At 35.9% G+C, this 20147-nt stretch overlaps 1 protein-coding gene across 2 annotated transcripts in view; it reads right to left on the bottom strand.

The window, feature by feature from the left end:
- The window catches only part of ITGBL1 (integrin subunit beta like 1), a 284324-nt gene that overhangs the window by 27453 nt on the left and 236724 nt on the right, over positions 1 to 20147 (bottom strand). For both annotated transcript variants that reach the window (XM_090258003.1, XM_090258004.1), the window contains one exon: positions 8227 to 8343. In XM_090258003.1, coding sequence (XP_090114129.1) covers positions 8227 to 8343 — 117 coding nt within the window. The remainder of the gene's footprint in view (positions 1 to 8226; positions 8344 to 20147) is intronic.

Here is a 20147-nt window from a genome sequence, read left to right as displayed (position 1 = left end):
TGTTGGGTGCATATATGTTTAGAAGGGTTATATCTTCTTGATGGATTGTTCCCTTAAGGGTTATGAAATGTCCTTCTTTGTCTCTTTTTATGGCCTTTGTTGTGAAATCTATTTTGTCTGATATATGTATTGCTACCCCAGCTTTATTTTTCATGTCCATTTGCTTGAAATAATTTTTTCCATCGCTTCACTTTCAGTTTGTATAGATCTTTTGTTTTGAGGTGTGACTCTTATAGACAGCATATATGTGGGTCATGTTCTTGTATCCATTCTGCTACCCTATGTCTTTTGATTGTGGCATTTAATCCATTTACATTTAACATTATTATTGGCAGATATCTATTCATTTCCCTTTGTACCTGTGTTCCTTTCCCTCTCTCTTTTTCTTCTTTTTCTTAAAGCAAGCCCGTTAGCATCTATTGCAATGCTGGTTTGGTGGAGATGTATTCTTTTAGTCTTCCTTTGACTGGGAAACTCCTTATTTCACCTTCCATTTGAAAGAGAGCCTTGCTAAGTAGAGTAGTTTTCATTGTAGGCCTTTGTTTTTTATTGTTTGAAAATTTTTTTTTGCCATTCCTTTCTGGCTTGTTGTGTTTTTGTTGAAAAATCAGCTGATAGCCTTATCAGAGCTCCCTTGTATATTATTTGCTGTTTTTTCTCTTGCTGCCTTTAGGTTTCTCTCTTCACCTTTGAATGTTGCCTGTTTAATTATGATACGCCTTGGAGTGGCCTTTTTGGCTTCATCTTCATTGGGATCCACCATGATTCCTGTACTTGTGAGACATTTTCTCTCCTCGTTTTTGGGAAGTTTCCTGCCATTCCTTTTTCATTCAGGTTTTTTATCCCTTGCTTCTCTTATGCTCCTTCTGGTATCCCTATGATATGGATATTATTACATTTCATGTTTCCCTGCAGCTCTCTTAAACACCCTTAATTTTTTTTAAGTCTTTTTTTCATTCTGTTGCACTGTAAGAGTTTAGGACATAAGGACATTTACTTAACCATATACATCATTATCACACAATGAAATCAACATGTAAAAAGCAGATACAATCTCCCTCAGTTTGAGAAGAGGAGCATATAATGACTTAGACCTGTTCATTAGCTTTATAATAATACTATAAACTTACCTCTTTAAAATTGTTTTCATAGTTCATCTGTTGGCAGCATTTATATAAAAACAGTGGATGTGGGTAGGTTTATAAGCTTTATCTTAACAGATAAGTGAACTATTTTGGAAAAACATATATTTTCACACATGTAGTGTTCTTCTCCATATCCCCTGACACTCACAAAATAAGATGAGGCACTTTTGTAGTTGAAATATTCTAGATAGCTTTTCCAGGTAAGTTTTTCAGAAGCAGTCTTGGAAGGGAATTCATCAACTAAATGGGTCAAAAGATTATTTTTCTTTGATAAGAGCTAGGTCCTCCCTCAAAACGTTTCTTATGCGCCATTAAATGAAGTGTAGAATACTCTCATGACTCTTGCTGCTAAGTAAGAAATCAGCCATAAGATGTAGAATTATGCAGTGCTTTCATATCTAGACCTTTTATACAGTTCTACACTTTTTAAAACTTTCATTCTGAGGAAGGGAAAAGGGCATTTGTTAGAATATAAAACCTAAGTTGTACATATTTCCTGTTATTCTAAAAGAGTGAATTTGTGAAGCAAAATTTTGCTGTTAAACTTTGAAATTTATTATACCAAATTATTAAAATACTGTCCACTAACTAGTTCATGGACTTTAAAAATAAAATACACCCTACTGTTAAAACTATTATAAAAAAAAAGTTGGCTTCTAGCTCACTGATCCAATCCTATGCTTCATTTAGCCTGCTTTTTATTCCTTCTACTATGTTCTTCATTTCAGAAATTATACTCTTCATTTTTTCCTGGCTCTTATTGATAGTTTCTATGTCTTTTGTAATGCTGGTATAGTTCTCAGTAAGTTCCCTGTAGCTTCCCTGTGGTTTTTTTGTTGTTTCTTTGGAGTTCTTTATAGTTTCCCTGGAGTCTGTTGCAGTTTTCTCTGAGTTCGTTGAGTTCGTTGCACTTCCTTATTACCATTGTTTTGAATTCCATGCCCGATGGTGTTTTTTCTTCTATTGCATCTATCCCTTCTTCTGGGAATTCCTCCTTTCCTGTCAATGGGGTGTTGTTTTTTCATCTCCCTATTTTATCTGGCTCTTCTTGTTTGTTTCTGCTTCTTAGACTGATCTTCTTTGACTTCCTGCTTTCGTGTTGTGACTTTCTGTGGTAGGAGTTCTTGGGATTCAGTGCTGCAGACTCCTTAATATCCTGAACTTGATGCTCTTGCAATGTCCTTTATGCCTTTTATTTGGCTGTCTGGTATAATTTTGGTTTTGGTGGTTGTTGTGTTGCTCTATTGTGGGTCCTTACTTTCAGCTAGCTGACTGAGTGTCACTCTGTCCACTTCATTTTGTAAAGAGTTGTTGAGCTGCTGCTAAAACAAAGCCACATGCCCAGGCAATAATCCCACACCCACAAAGATATCCCCCACACTCAGTCACTGTATCAACTGCTACTTAGCCAGTATTAATAAGGATATAATGAGATTGAGACTATTATAAGAAAGGAAAACAAATACGAGTTGACTGAACAAAAAATGATTTTTGAGAGGGGAGAGGGAGAAGTAATAGCAGTAGTGAGTAGGGACAAAGCAATGAGAGAATAAAAGTAATATTTATATTATATATTAAAAAGGGAGGGAAGAAAGCAGAATGAATTAAGAGAGGGGAAACATGTATTATTAGGTTTAAACAGAAGTTGTAAAATATATATACATACATATATATATATATATAGTGTGTGTGTGTGTGTGTGTGTGTGTGTGTGTGTGTTGGTTCTTTCACACAGTATGATAATAAGGAAGATGAATAAGAAGAGAAAAAATATATAGGCATCAAATTAGAGAAAAAGTTTCACCATAGCATTAATAGTAACACATGAACTAAAATTAATATAGGTGGGATGGGAATAAGAGGTAAAAAAAGAGAGAAAGAGAAGCTTAAGAGATGCCTGGAAGAAAGGGAAGTGATTTTGAGATGATAGAGGGAGAAGGAATACTGAATGAGGAATGAAAACCAGGCTAAGACAAGGAAAAATTCTAATTTAAAATGAAAGAAGGAAAGGACTCAAGGAAGGTACAAATGGATTAGGAGAGGGGGATGATAAGATTTGAGATTTGAAATAGTAGAACAGCGAAGATTTTCGAATAAAGTTACAGGTATGTCACAGATTGATCAAGATAGAGTACTGTAAGTGTATTTTATAATGGGAAAAAGAATGTGAGGTGACTAATGGCAATAAAAATGGTATGGAGAGGGTGGAGAGATGAGAAAAAATGAGTGCAGATTGGAAACAAGTGGTAGTAAGAGAAAATATAGAATTTAAAACAAAAATAGGAGGAAATCAAATGGTAAAATTGAAAAAAGGGGGGAGCAAAATATGAGATTTAAAATAAACTATAATATAAAGACTACTTATAATGCATAGACTGGGAGAACAAACAATGACTATTAAAAGGATATGTAGGAGACAACTCCTATAGAAAGTCACAGTGGAATTTATCTCCATAGTTTCTGTATTTTTCCACTTTCTTCTCTTTCTGGACCCTCCCTGCTGACTTCATCTTGGGTCCAAGTCTGGATCTAGACAGCCTAATCTCAACTATTGGTGCTCTTCTGCTAGGGTCTCTTTCACTTCTTACTCTATTCACTCTGAAATCTGCAGTCAGGTTTAATAAGCACCATTGGGCGGGGCCGAGTACTTTCTTCAGGCAAGGTTACTGCTTCCCCTCTGGCTGTTGCCACAGCGAGGGGAGCAATCTGCCCAAATGATTTCTCCTGCCCATCTCGCGCCCCTGCCGAAGCCCGGGGCAAATGTGCACACTTGCTCCCATTAAGAATCTCACTACACTTCCAGCTATTTCTCTTGGGTTGGCGAAAACAAACGAACGAACGAACAAACAGGCTGCTTTATGCCTCTTAGAGCCAGACTCTTCCTGGTTTACTCTCAGCTCTGCCAGCAGGCCAAGCCTGAGTTTCAGCCCCCAAACTTCTCAAGGAAAATCTTCCGAGCACTGTAAAATCTCTCTCCGAACCCAGCCATGGCCTGTGGGCACAAAGCTGGCAATGCTGGGTTCCCGCCAGCATCTTTTCCGCAATCTGCACCTGATAGGTCACTAGGCAGCAGCCTTCTACATCCACTCGTGGCCACAAGGCTCAATTCCAGGCAGTGTCCAGTGGTCATATATATGAGTTCTCAACAATTAAGTCAAAGATCGAGGCCCAAGAGGACGCCAGTACAACTTTCATTGAGTTCCTCCGGGATATCACTGGACAGGGTGCCCACAGTGGGAACGCAGCCTTGACGCCTCTGCACTTCCCTGGCGTTCACTCTTCACCTCCTCAGATCCCGGCTACTGAGCTGATCTTCCAGCATCCCTTCCCAGTGCAGCCCGAGGTGCTGGGCTAGGGTTCGGGCACCCCCGGCAACTCGAATTAGAAAGTGTGGGTTGGGGTTCCTGCTCTCTCCCATGCTGTTTTCACGGTCCTTTGTTTGCCCTATCTGAAAGTGGTTCTCACCCACCCTCTGCTCTCTCTGTCTGTCCTCCAAGTCTCTTCTTCAATAGGAGCACACCCAGCAGGCTGCTAACTACCCTGCTGCCATTTTCTTCCAGCCTATATTGCCATTTTACATTTCTAAATATTATAGTACATTTATATAAATGTTCATGAAAGGCATGGGAAGTTGTGATCGCTTTATCAATTGGTTTACTATGTTGTGTACTTCAGTACTAAAATTACTATAAGTTCAAACATGTTAATTAATTACATGTCTCTTGTATGTTCCTTACAGAAAACAGCCAAAACATAAACAAAATTCAAAACTACAATAGTTAGGGCTCATATAATTCCTTCTGTGAAACAATGCACAGAAAATAGAAGAATTAAAATCATAGTACCTTTATATCTACTGTAAAGAAATCATAATTTGAGGCCAAGTGCAAAGCTAAGGTGGGAAATGAGGTTTCCGGTGAGGTTTAAGGTGAATTACAGTGAATCCTCATTATTCACAGACCCTATGTTTGAGAATTTTCTTACTCACTAAAACTTATTTGTAATAAATACTTGTGAAGCTTTCCAGGAAATTTGAGGACACAGGCAGAATGGCAAAAATTGAGTTGACTAAGGCTTGCATTCCCAGCTAAGGTCAAAGAAGGTCATACTCTGCCTTCTATTTCAGCTCTTATACAGTAAAACAGTGTCCTTTTTGCAGCATATTTAGTGCTATGCTTTTAATATTTTTGTGCATTTTGTTAGTGATTTTGATGTTTATCATAGCTCCTAATTACAGTGCTGAAGTGCTATCCAGTGTTCCTACGTATAAAAAGGATGTGATGTACCTTATGGAGAAAATATATGTTATATGATCTTTGTTCAGGCATGAGTTATAGGGCTGTTGGCCATGAGTTCAATGTTAATGAATCAAATATATATTATACAAAATATCTCTGAACAGAACACATAAAGCAAGTTTATGTATTATTGATCTACTAATGAAAACATTGTGACAGAGGCAGGACCTTAGCCTTATATTTCCTGTAGGAGCAGTGATTCAGTGCCCACTAATTCAGTGTTCACGATGACTTTATAGACCATAACTACCATGAATAGTAAGAATTGACAGTGTATGTGGTATATCTTGTCGAGGAATACAAAACAGTGTCTGTGTGGATTGTAAATTCGTCGGCAGCCGTCCGTCTCGAGAGACGATGGTGTAGCTTCTTAAGAGTCTATCTGCACCGCCGAGAATGGCTGTGCAGTCCAACTCGGGAGTGACACGGTATCTGTCTCCTCCCGTGTTGAATCGACATCTTGCGATGACGCTGGAGCGTCCTCTCCAGTGAAGCCGAAGCTACAGAGCCTGGGCAGGGTGATATGGAGGGTCTGCTGTTGCCCATGCAGCAGACCCCCCCCTCTCTTCGCAGCTGAAGGGCCCAAGGGAAAGACGGAGTCAATACAGCTTGGCTTCAGGTGCGCCGCAGGAGTTGCCGGTGTTGACTACAACGTCAAACCGCCTTAGGGACTCCGGCTCCGGATTTTCTGTCGGGGTTTACTCCCTTAGCCTTTCCCCTGAAGAGGTATGCCGCAAGGCAGCGGAGGTTTTTTGGAGTCAGAGTTTTCCTTCTCTGATGTGCCCTGACTGGAAGATCGAACCAGCGACACTTAGCTCGCAGGCCAACGCTCAATCCACTGAGCCAAACCAGCCAGGGTAGGATTGTAAATTATATGTAGCTTTTCCAGCTATATGTTCTTTAGGATACACATTAACATGAGGATATTTCAACCTCTCCCTTCTAGAACTCTCTCTCCAAGCAATAGGACTAATCATGACAAGAAAATATTAAAAAGTGAGTAACAAGGAAAACAAAAATCCTACTTCCTGGAGGGTGTAAAGGGTACGTAGATGTAACAGGTTTCTGCAACATCAACCATTTCAAACGAGTCACCGAAGTAGATGGGCAGGGAGACCCATGTGAGGTAGACACTGCTTGTCAGGTAAAATGACAATGATAATAAGAGAAAAGATATGCATATGGTTTTCTCTAGGTGCTAAACTTTATGTATAACATTGCGAGAATTAAATGAGTCAATATACATAACATACTTAACAAAAAGACTATTCTGTGCTTAGATATTTCTGGTAACTAATACCAGGGAAGGGACAATCTAAATTAAAAGTAATGTTGAGATAAAGTCAAAAGAGTTTAATGTCACTCTGGGGAAAATTGTGATATAGGGAAAGGTATGTAAACTGAACATCAAGTGCTCAAATGTTGGGTCTGCCACTTTTCAGCTATGGGACATTAACACTTCAAACCTCACTTGCTTTTCCCTTTGTAAGATGAAGAAAGCAGGAACAATTACTTAAGGTGGCTGCCATGCAGACCACATGAGACAAACCACCTGGCACAACAGTCATCAAAAAGGGCCTTTCCCTTGGCTCAAGAAGAAAAGAAAGAAAATGTTTTTGGTCAAATTGCAAGTGTTCCATATTTGGTTAGAGAGAGATTAGATAGATACATATGGATATTAGATAGGTGATAGTGATAGCGTCCCTGCATTTCATAAATTGTACCTGCATTTTGTTTTTTCCAATAAAGTACCCAGTTGCATTATGATAATTATCTTGAAAAGATGCAGCTATTATATATATTTTTAGTCTGATTCCACATCCAGTTCACCTTAGGTACTGGAAACCTGGAAGGATCTATAATCAGCATGTATCATCTCTACAATATCAGGTGTTACAAGACTGAACTAAGAGAACAATACTAAATCCCATTCCCTACCCTGGGTGAAGACCAAGTAGAAACTGTCAGCCTTCTACCTCTGGGACTCTCAGTTTTGCTGTTACCTTTGCTGACCACCTTCTGTCTGCTTCATTCTTTCTTTGTACAACTTTCTTTTTTTAAAAAAAAAATTAGTTCTTATCCAAGGATATGTTTATTGATTTTTTAGACATAGGCGAAGGGAGAGAGAGAGGATGGGAGAGAGAGAAAGAGAGGGAACTATTGATGTGAGAGAGAAACATCGATCGTCTCCCATATGTGCCCCAATCAAGGATCAAACCTGCAACCTAGGTATGTGCTCTGACCAGAATCATACCTACAGCCTTTTGGTGTACTGGACAACACTCCAACCAACTGAGCTGCCTGGCCAGGGCTCTTGTCACAGTTCCTTACTTTCAGTAATCTGTTATTTGGGTCTCAGAGCCATCATGAGAACTGAGAAATTGTATATCTCCTGTGATTTTGTAATTAAAGTTCGGGAGTTATTTTACTGTTTTTTTTTTTCAAGTTTATAGGTAATACTTCCTTGACTGTTTATGAGTAGAGTAATAAAAATAATTTTTAACTGTTCATTGGCAGCAAAGCCTTTTACTATCTGCATAGAACTGAGTTTAGTCTCAACAATTGTTTATCAATAGCATATTGTGTACTTTCTCCTATCTCTAAACCAAGATTCCAAGAACATAAAGGTCATTGCAAACCTAACTCTATAATGTTTTTAGGTCTGATTGTGTATTAATTTTTGTTTAATTTCTTTTTAATAGATTTTTTTTAAGGATAAGTAGAATAAGAAAGGCAAGTGAAACAAGTTTCATGCAGTAGCAGAAGGCTGTTATTTTGCTCACCTCCACAGACTATACTGTTGAGGTCTTCACAGCGGCGATCATCACATTCGCAAGTCTTTCCATACACCCTGCGATCTCCTGGTGGGTAGCAAGTACATTTGCCACATTCACATTTACCTGCAAAATACAAAAGGAGAGCACATTCATTAGGAGATTCACAGAACCAGGAAGGCTTTCAAAGGGGACAACCACACAATTAAACCCAGACCTCCTGGACCAGTTCAAGGTTGTGCCTGGTTTTAGTTCAGCAAATAACTTTTCTTACCCACCTACAGTAAGCTGAAGCTCAAACAAAAACGTCAAGGTGGTTGGGAGTGAAAATGACAATTTCTGGCTCAAAAGTCATTCACATTTACTACTTTCAACCTTTTTGTTTCATTCTCTCTGAAGATTAATTCAGTTATTAAACTCTCTGTGTATTTCATATTCAACTTAGTCTGATGATACCATTTAATGTAACTGAATCAATTTTATATATTTTGACATAATTTAGAATACTGTGTAATTAAAAAAAATTTTTTATTTTGGGTGTATTACCACATACAGAAAAAAATATTCTTGGTACATTGCAACATGGTATTTTAGTGATTACTTGGCATCAGTTTTATAGTTCATAAAACACATTTTAACATGGAGCATATGTCAAAGCACATGACCTAAGTATCTTTATCATTCTTGACTTAAAAACTGAAAGTAAAAATATTTTTTGGAATGAGTTTGTTCCATACTTTTGGGAATTTCTTAATTATTATCATTATGACTTTCATAATCATTTCTTAAATTGTAACTGTCTCAAACATTATAATTTTTTGAATTCCATCATTTTGGTTTCATAACACCACTCATTGACTAGCATTACTGCTATCATTTTACTAAGTAGGAAACAGAGACATATTGATGCCAAGTTATTTTTCATGGTGATTCAGCACACAAGAGGTAAATTTAAATTTATTTCTATTCTCATTAATCTGAAAGTGTCTCGTCGTCGGCAGCCGTCCGTCTCGAGAGACGATGGTGTAGCTTCTTAAGAGTCTATCTGCACCGCCGAGAATGGCTGTGCAGTCCGACTTGGGAGTGACACGGTATCTGTCTCCTCCCGTGTTGAATCGACATCTTGCGATGACTCTGGAGTGTCCTCTCCAGTGAAGCTGAAGCTACAGAGCCTGGGCAGGGTGATATGGAGGGTCTGCTGTTGCCCATGCAGCAGACCCCCCCTCTCTTCGCAGCTGAAGGATCCAAGGGAAAGATGGAGTCAATACAGCTTGGCTTCAGGTGCGCCGCAGGAGTTGCCGGTGTTGACTACAACATCAAACCGCCTTAGGGACTTCGGCTCCGGATTTTCTGTTGGGGTTTACTCCCTTAGCCTTTCCCCTGAAGAGGTATGCCGCAAGGCAGCGGAGGTTTTTTGGAATCAGAGTTTTCCTTCTCTGAAAGTGTAAACATCTAATTATTGAGCCATAATGCATCTCAATATACTTATAACACAGCACCAAAAGACTGTATGAGAAAGTACATTTCTTTTGTCTGAGAAATTTGTACTGTTTTTCCAAAAATTCAGCTGGGTGACTACTGTGAGACATCTGTTACTCTCTGTCATTAACCCAACCATCATAATTACACACCCACAGAAAAGAATATGAGATGCTTCAAGGCTGACCCCACAATGCTGTTAGTCATTCTGTTGTTGCATTTGTATCCTGGTAAAGAAAATCTGAGTTTGTAGATGACAGAAGAAAGGAAAATTAGTATTTAGAATCATAATTTCAGAGCTATAATTAAAGATAATCTAATGCAGTTATTCATAATCTTTTCTGGCAGAAGTGTTAAGGTCATGATCCCTTTGAGAAGCTCATGAAAGACATGGCAATAGAGACTGCTGTACTACCAACACCTCAACCAGTCTCTCTACTTGGAGAGAGTCCCAAATTCAGCAGAAGACAGAGCCCTCTTTCTTGCCCAATGACACTCCCTCTTCCTATACCTTAACAGACAAAACAGGGACACACCAGACACTCTTGGCAGGGATTTGAGTTTTGAGGGTGACACAAAGGCACAGGGTCTGTGCAACAGCATAGTAGTGGATTTCCAAGAGCAGTAGAACTTGGCACGCAATGGCTAGAGATCAAAAGTCATGGCAGCAGAGGTTGGTTTTTGGCAATGCCTTGCTTCCCTGTGATGTTGCATGAGCTGATTGCCTGAGATTTTATTCTGAACCTAAATGCTTTAATAAAATAATTTTTCATTTCAGTTAAGTTGGTTTCCATTGTTTGCAATCAAAAACTCTAATTAGTAAACCCCACACATTTATCTTTGTAAAATGTCAAGAAGATCCATGACTTACTGCAATTTATTTAATAGATGAGAATATTCTAGCATGCCAAGGAAAAATGACTTGCCTAAGGCCAGCGAAGTAGACATTAGCAGTGTTGGTGCTAGTTCTCAACATGCGTAGATATGTGAATGACAATAATGATCCAGACTGTGGAGACAAAGACAAAAACTATAGGACCATTATCAGTCTGACATGGTATAGATAATTAGTGTTTCATGGACAGATGTCAGAAATATCAATTACCTTACTTCTGAGAGGTAACACAGTCTTAGTTACTGAGACAACATCAATTTTTAAGGCTGAGGGTATGTGTATTTATGCTAACAATTTTATTAATGTTGTAAGGCATACAGGCAGTTTTCTAATATGCATTATTCGTTTCCATGCTTCTCTGGAAAGAATAAAGTAAATACTGGTACATATGTTCAAATATCTTCATTTCATTGTTTTCACAATGGGTAGTTTCTGTCTTGTATTTCTTCTATAAAGTTGGATAATGTTAATGTTCAATCCTAGGTACATTGTTTTTCCTGATAAATTGTAATTCATGTATTTTTTCAGATATCAGAGAATATTTAACCCTTTTGCAATTCTTATTTTTGTTGGAGTTTTAAAATGACACATTAAGGTGAACAATAGCAGAATTAACTTTATAGATGTAGCTGTAACATAGTTTATAGGATATAGTAGCTTCTGATGAAAAGCAAAAAATCATACACAAAGAAAAGACAATTTATTGCAGACAGAAAGGGAAAGAAGAGTACATTCTTCATGCAGATCACATTTTAAAGTGCATATTTTGCTGTCTCAGTTCATAACTTCAGTCCAGTCACTACCAAGACATATGCTTTTCAGGTAAATTTACACACATCCTTCCAGATCCAGAGTAATTTTCACCAAATCCATGATTATTATACCTTCCTATTCATGCACCTTTACAAATACAGGATAATTAACTGTACTTCACATTTATTTCATAATGTCTAAATCAATATCATTGATGAATGCACTAAACAATAATCATCTGTAAATAGTTTGGTAATATTCATACAACCTATGAGTTTTAGTGGTAGAACTTAAATTTAGAATAGGATGTCTTTCCCCAGTACACAAGCATTTCCAATTGCCTGAATATTTTCATTTGTGTATCCCACAGTTATTTCAATGGAATATGTCCCACATAAAATTCATCATTTTTATTCATAAAACTTATAAACCTACTACTCTTCCCTAGTCCTCGTATCTAAGAGAAGATCATCATCTAATCTGTCACTGAGACTTAAAAAACTTGATGACATACTTGATTTAATCTTTTTATTTACTATTCTTTTCCTTTCAATTTAAAATTTCAGAAAATCCACTTTTTGAAAACATACTTCTGATTATATAAGTCCCTTTCACATGATGGTCCTATGTGATCTTCAAGACAGAAATCAAATTTACCAGCAGAGCTTTCTCTCCACACTTGGTCCAATTCACCTCTTCCAGCATATACCCAATGTACAGAGGCTTTGCTTAGGTGCTTCACTTCACTTTCTTGTGTAGTCACCATTTACTTTTTCTATAAAATCTTACCCAGTACCCCAAAGTCAGCTAAAATCTAATCACTATGAAAACTCCTTTGTCATCCCTGTTTGATTACCAGGCAGAATGTTCCCTCTCCCTGATCTCATAGTATCATACTTTGTTCACACCACTAGTATATCAATGAGTGCCAACACTATATTAAGTAAGTACATGCCTGAACCCTACCATAAATAGTGAGCTTTTTACAGGCTGATGGTGAGATTTGTATCCTGTTAGCTGCCAGCAAAGATTTCTGTTGATGCAGTAGGAAACTGACATGCAGATTGTTATCTATTTTTTAAACAAGTATTTGAATCCAATCGCTGTTCTTTATTTATCAAAAGACATTATTATTGACATTTTATTTTAATAAATGTTTTAATGTTATGGAGCTATAACTATGGCTTCTTAAATGACTATCAAATTAATATTCTTATAAGAATGAAGGGTTATAGAAGTGTACTTGTCTAGGACTAATAAGTGCTATTTTATATAACAAGTTGAGAGAAAAATTTAAACAAAGATATGCTGAATAATATAAAACATAAACCAAGTAATTAAAAAAATACCACTCAGAGACAGAAAAGACAGAAATAACTATCTGAGAAACAATTAATTTAGTTAAACATCATCATCATCCAAACAAACTACCTAAATTTGCTCTACACTGAATCCACACACTCTTAACAAACTTAAATAAAGTAGATAATCTTTAAGAACATAAAGAAAGCCTAGCGATATCATTTTATAAGGGATTGCAACCCTTAAAAATTACATTCTATACTAGCAAAGAAGAGTAATGAAATAATGCAGATATTTAGATATTCGCATCAAAATAAATTTTACTTAAACATTTCAAATTTAGCATGTATAATAAAGTACAAAAAGTTTCTAAATCAATACATCTACAAAAGGCACATTTGTAGCTCAATGTGTGACTAATTTTAACAAATAAGGTATATATTACTTAATTTAAATCTTTTTAATTTAAATTTTCTCACAATCATTTAGATAGCTAAGCACATTTCAAAGATGTGTATATGTTTGCTACAAGTACTAGATTAAAATTTAAAATGGTGATGCACTTACTCCAAATTATCTCTTATAGGAAATTCAACAATTATGAAGAATCTATTTTGAGTGAAGCATTTGATTAGCTATTGGAGTATAATTTATGTTAAATAGAAGATATATAAGTCTTTAATTTCTGCTATTTTATATAATTTGGTATTTAATTTCACTAAGCATTAATTCCAAATTAAAATGTTGGAGAATGATACTTCCAAATATCAAATCCTTACTTGTTTTGAGCAAAGTTACTGAATTATTTTCATAATAAAAATTTATTATGAAATAAGTTATGTTATTTAAATGTTAAAACTTTTCAATATTTGTTTTAGTGAAAAATTCACATGGTCACTAGACATATATAAAGATTCTCTCCTCTTAATCATATGAAAAATGCAAACTAAAACCACAATGAGATTCTATCCCAAATCAATCAGATTGGCAAACATTTAGGAATTGACCATAGCAAGTTTGGCAGTAGTTTGGAAATACAAAACAGGTTATTTTATTTGTTTTAGAGTTGGTGGAAGTATAAATTGGTAGAACATTTTGGGAGACTATTTAGCATTATTTGGTAAAGTCAACATAGAATTCAGTTATTAGTAATGTTCCCTGGAGAAAAGAAGCACATTTATACCAAGAGCTATTCTAGATCAATCAGAGCAACACTATTTCTAGTAGTCACAAAGGAGAGATGTCCCAAATGTTCATCAATAATAGAATAGATAAATATCAGTTACATACTTAAATGGAACACTGTACAACCATGAAAATGAAGGAAACACCATTACTTGCACATAATACTTAAATTTTAAAACTAGAGAGAGTAAGAAGTCAGGCATAAGTAATAACTACTGTTAGATGATATAATTTCAAAACAGGCAAGGCTAAACATGTTAGTGTTTAGGAATCTATACTTAGATGCAAAACTAAAGACAGGTGTAGAGGCGATCACTGTGAGTGTAACAACAATGGTCATCTTTACAGGGGAGGGTGTGCATGGTATTTGGGAAGAGGTAAGAGATTGCTCTTGGGATTCTGGCATTACTTCTGCACATTGGTCATAGTTTGGTGTGTGATCACAATGACTCATAATGCTGTAAATTAATATGCCATATACTTTTCTGGGCATAATGGATTATTTAAGAAACAAGGCTGGTATAACTGGTGGGCCAAGTTGCAAAATTAATCAGTTCCTTTACTTAACTCCTTACAACTAAATGAATCCCCAGTGGATTCAACATTCAAATGTAAAAGTTTAGAACATGAAATAGTAGACAGGAATATAGGTGAGAGTTTCCATAACTCTCAGATGGGAAAGATTATTCTGTCAGAGTATAGAGGTTAGGATGCAAAACTGGTCAGACAGAAGGATATGATAACCTGGTGGGTGGGGGTGGGGTGGGGAATGAGATGCAAACAATCTACTGAATACGTTAATACGACCAACTCACCCTCATTGAAACGTGTGGTTGGCAAGTTTAAAAACCGTGCCTGCAGAAGTCCAGGAGGGACTCCTACAGGCCCACGTGGAGGAACAGGAGTCCCCATTCCCTTGCTCCCCATTCTGCTTGCTCCTATAGCCTTTGAGTAAGTTTGGGAGTTGCTTCTCCCCTCCATCCCCTTCCCCTTTTTCTCTCAATAAACTTGTTGCCTGCTCCCACAGAGGTCTCCGGGTGATTTCTCAGAGAAAGGCTGCACTGACGTATTCTAAGTATGAGAACACACAAGAAACATAAACATTGATAAATTTAACCATAAAATATATGATATTTAAATTATTTAAAGCAACAAATAACGTAAGACTAACACATAAATGGTGAACTGAAGCAAAATATTTGCACAAAAAAGAGAGATAAGTAAAAATTATTGTATGTAAGAGTTCATGTACAAATAACACATGATGTACACCTACACAAAAAGTAGACCAGGGAGAAAAATGGATTACTCACAATAGAAGTAATATGTGATAATTATTATTAATAGTGAATTATTTATATATCTTAGTAAATCCCATGGAAATAAGCCACAGATTTACAATAATTATGTTCTGTTGAGAAGTCATCTGATTTATTAAAATACTTGAACTTTCTGAAATCTTTAACCTCTTTCAAACTACACCACACAGAAAATACACATGTGTTCTTTCTTACTCAAGAATAGATTCAATGTCTCACCAACCTTGGAAAAACTGCATTGCTTTGATCATTTTCTAAGTCATTCATTCAACAAACACGTTTTGAATATCAGCTATTGGTAAAGTATTGAGCTAAATGCTTAAGATACAAGTTAAGTAGGGCATTACAAATTTAATAGTAGAAGGAATAAAAGCAAAATACATGAGCACATGCACACTATAGAATTAGATAAGTTCCCCAGCAACAGTGACCTGGGAGTGCAAAGAGGAAGGGAAATAAATTTTACAGCATGGATACATCTAAAAGCCTGGGATCTAATTTTAAATAAATCTGATTTTAATTTTGACACATCTACTGTTAAATGTGTTTCTCTGGAAGAGCAGTTTAACCGCATTTATCATGGTGGCATGATGGGAATATAATAAAAATAATAATATAGGATTATTATAAAGGCTAAATATTATAATGCATATAAAGTACATAGAACAGGATCTGACACATAGTAATGTTTAATAAGTAATTTTTATTATTTATGTTTTTATAATAAAACATGTTGGAGGCTTGAATTTCAATTGCTTACATAAAATTCATAGCTTTCTTTTCTCATTGCATTTCTCTAAAAAAACAACTGTATTTCCTGATCCATTCTGGGATTATTTAAGAAGAGCACGATATCATCAAATGCACCTGCCATCATGGCAGAAGCAGGCACACTCTTTACGATCTTTATTTTCCTTTTTGAGATGATAAAAACCACACTTGCAGCACATTTTCAATAGTTGGAGAGTGATTAAAATCTCACATAAAACAGAAAAGAGATTAGCACTTTACTAACACAGTCTTCCTTTGCCTAAAATAAGAGGTTTACCATAGCAACCTGACTGCACTAGAAAAAGCTGCTGCCAAATGCACCCTAAATTCTCTTGAAATTTCTGTTAAGGAATTAACACATGAGAGCTATCATATTCTGTATAATTTCATCTAAGTTCAAATATTTTTTGTGAGAATAATCTTCCATCGGACATTTGAAAGTGAAAAGGTACCTACCACCTTTCATTTCAAAATGGGTAGTGACATATAATTTAAGCCACATCAACATTACAATTGCTAGCTAAGGAAGAATTGCTAATGACTTTTAAAAACATAGATAATCCTGTCTGTGCTTTCTTAGTAATGTAATCAATCATGAACTATGTGAGGAAAATATACATTTAAACAAATGTTGTACTAACATACCCTTCTATTGTCTTCTCTAGAATGTCTAAAATTAAAAATGGAAAACAGGAGCATAGGCCTCACTTTTCCCTAAAGATTTTCCAAGGTTATTAGGCAAAATATCACAGAGGAGATCTATTAAGCCTCTAAATTAGATTATCTCATTATTTCAGCTTTAACATAGTTCTCAAAATAAAAACTAAAATTGCTTGATTTATTTTTTCTAACTATAAATTAGGTAAATATAGAGATATCATACTATAATTATGTGGCAATAAAATTAAGTAGCAATAACACACTCATTTACCAATTAACTCAGAAATTAAGTGACAGGTTCAAGGTTAAAATAGCAATGAATGACTAAGGTAAGAAATGTGAAGGTTAAGTAATTAGTCAATGTGGTGCATCATGAAGTGGCCAAGATCAATTAGAATAAGAATCTCCTTTGTCACTAGTAAACTCATTAAGTTGACAGTGGGCAGTGTCAGGACCAGAGACCCCATGTTGCCTGTCCCATAACATGTCACCTGAGTCAGGCCTTGTAAAACAGGCTATGGCCAGTGGTCACTGTGTTCTTGGGAACCATGGCCTGCAGTCATTCAGGACCTGAGTCACCGCCTGTGTTGAGACAAAGAGGGTCCCCATTAAAGAGGTGACTAAGGCATAGCTGCTGGCACCCTGCTGAGAACTAATTACACCCCCACTGTCCCTTCCCTTCTCCCTTAATCATTTCCCAGAAACAAAGACCATTAGTCTCCTGACAACCATCCCTAATCAGAGGACATTGTTCTTTTGCAAACACCTGTACCCTGGATTTTGAAGCCAACCAGCAGGGTGAACCATCTCATCCCCCTGAGGGTCTGCTCCGTGCCCTTAAAAATCCCTCTATCTCTTCTCTTGGTGCTGTAGTCTACTCGGACTCAGTCTGCCTGCTTGACATTCCTTCAATAAAGGCTTTGAACTGGTCCACCCGACTCCTCCCTTCTTCCAGGCACAAACCTAACAGTTAGTACTGTGCTTCAGAAACAAAGTTTTGGGATTCTGCAACATAAATTCTATTACATATGGATCAATTCTTGGTATTGACTTTAACGATTCCATTCTATTATAGTTTATAAATAAACATATAAATCTGTAATTCACCATGAAAGATTCTAAGGGATAAATGCCAAAGGACTGACACAGGAAATAAATGCTATTCACCAGTAAGAGAGAATGTTCTGTGTGATATAATTATAGAAATGGTTCTATAGAAATTTTCTTAAGATGTACTTTATTTGGGGTGGAATCAGTCCCTAGTAACTTTTAAATTCTTAGTTTCTGTTATTTTTTAAACATTCAAAAGTATGAGTGAATATATCACTTCCTTAATACACAATTAAGGAGTGCTAATTAAATTTATTGGAAACAAGTATAGGCTTTCAGCCCACATCAGGAATAATTAGCAAATTATTTTTTAAATTGAACAATGAAATCCATATAACAAAAAATAATTTTCATCAACAAGCTAATTGTTTATAGAAACAAAAATATTCTATAAAACAATATTTTTTATTGATAACTTATATGTTATATTTTGTTTCTAAAGTTACCAATGTTGACTTCTCCAATCATAAAATATTAGAAAGAACATTGTGTATATAGAGAAGTGTATACATACATGAGAATGAAGACTTATATGTACATTTTAGTTTAAGAATGATGAAACTCCATATGAGCAAATTATTCTTAAATTGTTCATGTATAAAAAGGTCTTTGTACTATTCTTGTCTTCTAAATTTAAAATTATTTCAAAATAAAATATTTTAAAATTATAAAATATATAAATAAATCTCTAGACATAATTTATCAATATGTGGCTAAATGTTTTATTTAAAAAATTAAGGTTTTTAAATTATGTATACAACTGCCTACACATTTTACATTCAGTTTTAGAAAATATTCTTTACCATTATATTTAGGTTTTAAGCCGATCCTTTTCAATAAAATTGTGTCAAACCTATGCAGAGCCTGGAGTTGTACAGACATAATGCCAGAAATTCAACAAACTTAAAGTTTAAGTATATAATTAACTTGCTTTAACATTGCCATTTTATAGCACAGTTAGCATAATCAGAGTTAATAGGCAAGAGCTATGGGGAGAGAGTTTAATATATTGCAATAAATAACATTCTACCCATTAGAGCAGTCCTGAATGGAAGGTACTGCTATGGTAGGAAGTAAGCTGTCATCACTGTGAAGAAATTGAAGCCAAGAAGGTAGTCTTTGATAAGAGTTAAGAGTTTGTGCTCTGAACACAGAAAGACATAAGAAAATTTTTAATACCTACCATTTATAGACCCTATAATCTTAGGAAACAAATTGCTCTATTTAAAAATTTTCAAAATTGGGAGCACCTACTTAATAAGAGCCTTTAAAGAAACTGCAATAAAAATTTATATTTTAGTAATTACTGCTTGAATATCTTAAGTAACACTATGATATTTGTTTGTGGCACTGTGTTGAACATTTTTAAAAATAAATAAATATATAAAACTTAAAAGATAAAAGGTTCTAAAAATAGACCCACATAGTCTCTTGGTGCCTTTAAGATTCTCTCTAAATTATATGAAGAGCTCATATGAGTTAACATCAGGAATACAAACAAACAACCCAGTTAAAAAATGTGTAAAGGACCTGAACAGGCACTTTTCCAAGGAGGACATAGAGAGGGCCCCCAGACATATGAAAGGATGAGCCATCAGAAAGAAGCAAACTAAAGCCACAATGAGATACCACCTCACACTGGTCAGAATTACCATCATTAACACAACAACAAACAAGTGCTGGCAAGGATGTGGAGAAAAGGGAACCCTAGTGCATTGTTGGTGGGAATGCAGACTGGTGCAGCCACTGTGGAAAACAGTATGGAATTTCCATTAAAAATTGATAATGGAACTGTCTTTTGACCCAGTGATTCTGCTGCTGGGATTATAATGTAAGAATCGTGAAACACCAGTTCAAAAGAACCTATGTACTCCCATGTTCATAGCAGCATTATTAAAAATACCCAAGTACTGTAAACAGCCTAAGTGCCCATCAGTAAATAAGTGGATCAAAAAACTGTGGTGCATTTACCCAATGGAAAACTACACAGCAGAAAGAAAGAAGGAATTCCTACCCTTTGCAATAGCATGGATGGAACTAGGAAGTATTATGCTAAGTGAAATAAACTAGGCAGTGAAAGACAAATACCATATGATCTCACTTGTAAGTGGAACCTAATGAAAAAAACAAATAAGCAAAATAGAACCAATGACACAAAAATAAGGAACAAACTAACAGCAACCAGAGGGGAGGCAGTAAGGAGATAATGAGGGAAAGGAGGGGAAGGGTCTTGTCCAGGAACAAGTATAGAGGACCCATGAACAGAACAACAGGGTGGGAATTAACTGTGGGAGCAGGGATGGGTGGGGAAAAGGAGAGCAATGGGAGGAATATTGGGACAATTGTAATTGAACAATAATAAAAATTTTTTAATGAAAAAATAGACCCATATATATTATAATTTTATATGTTTTTGATATAATTGGAAGTAGTACATCATTTTTTTCACTACTTCT

The sequence above is a fragment of the Furipterus horrens genome, unplaced genomic scaffold, assembly GCF_987537825.1.
Source record: "Furipterus horrens unplaced genomic scaffold, mFurHor1.1.pri manual_scaffold_12, whole genome shotgun sequence".
In the NCBI taxonomy this organism is placed as follows: Eukaryota; Metazoa; Chordata; class Mammalia; order Chiroptera; family Furipteridae; genus Furipterus; species Furipterus horrens.
Note: the sequence above shows the minus strand (reverse complement) of the source record. Positions and strands in the feature narration are given on the sequence as shown.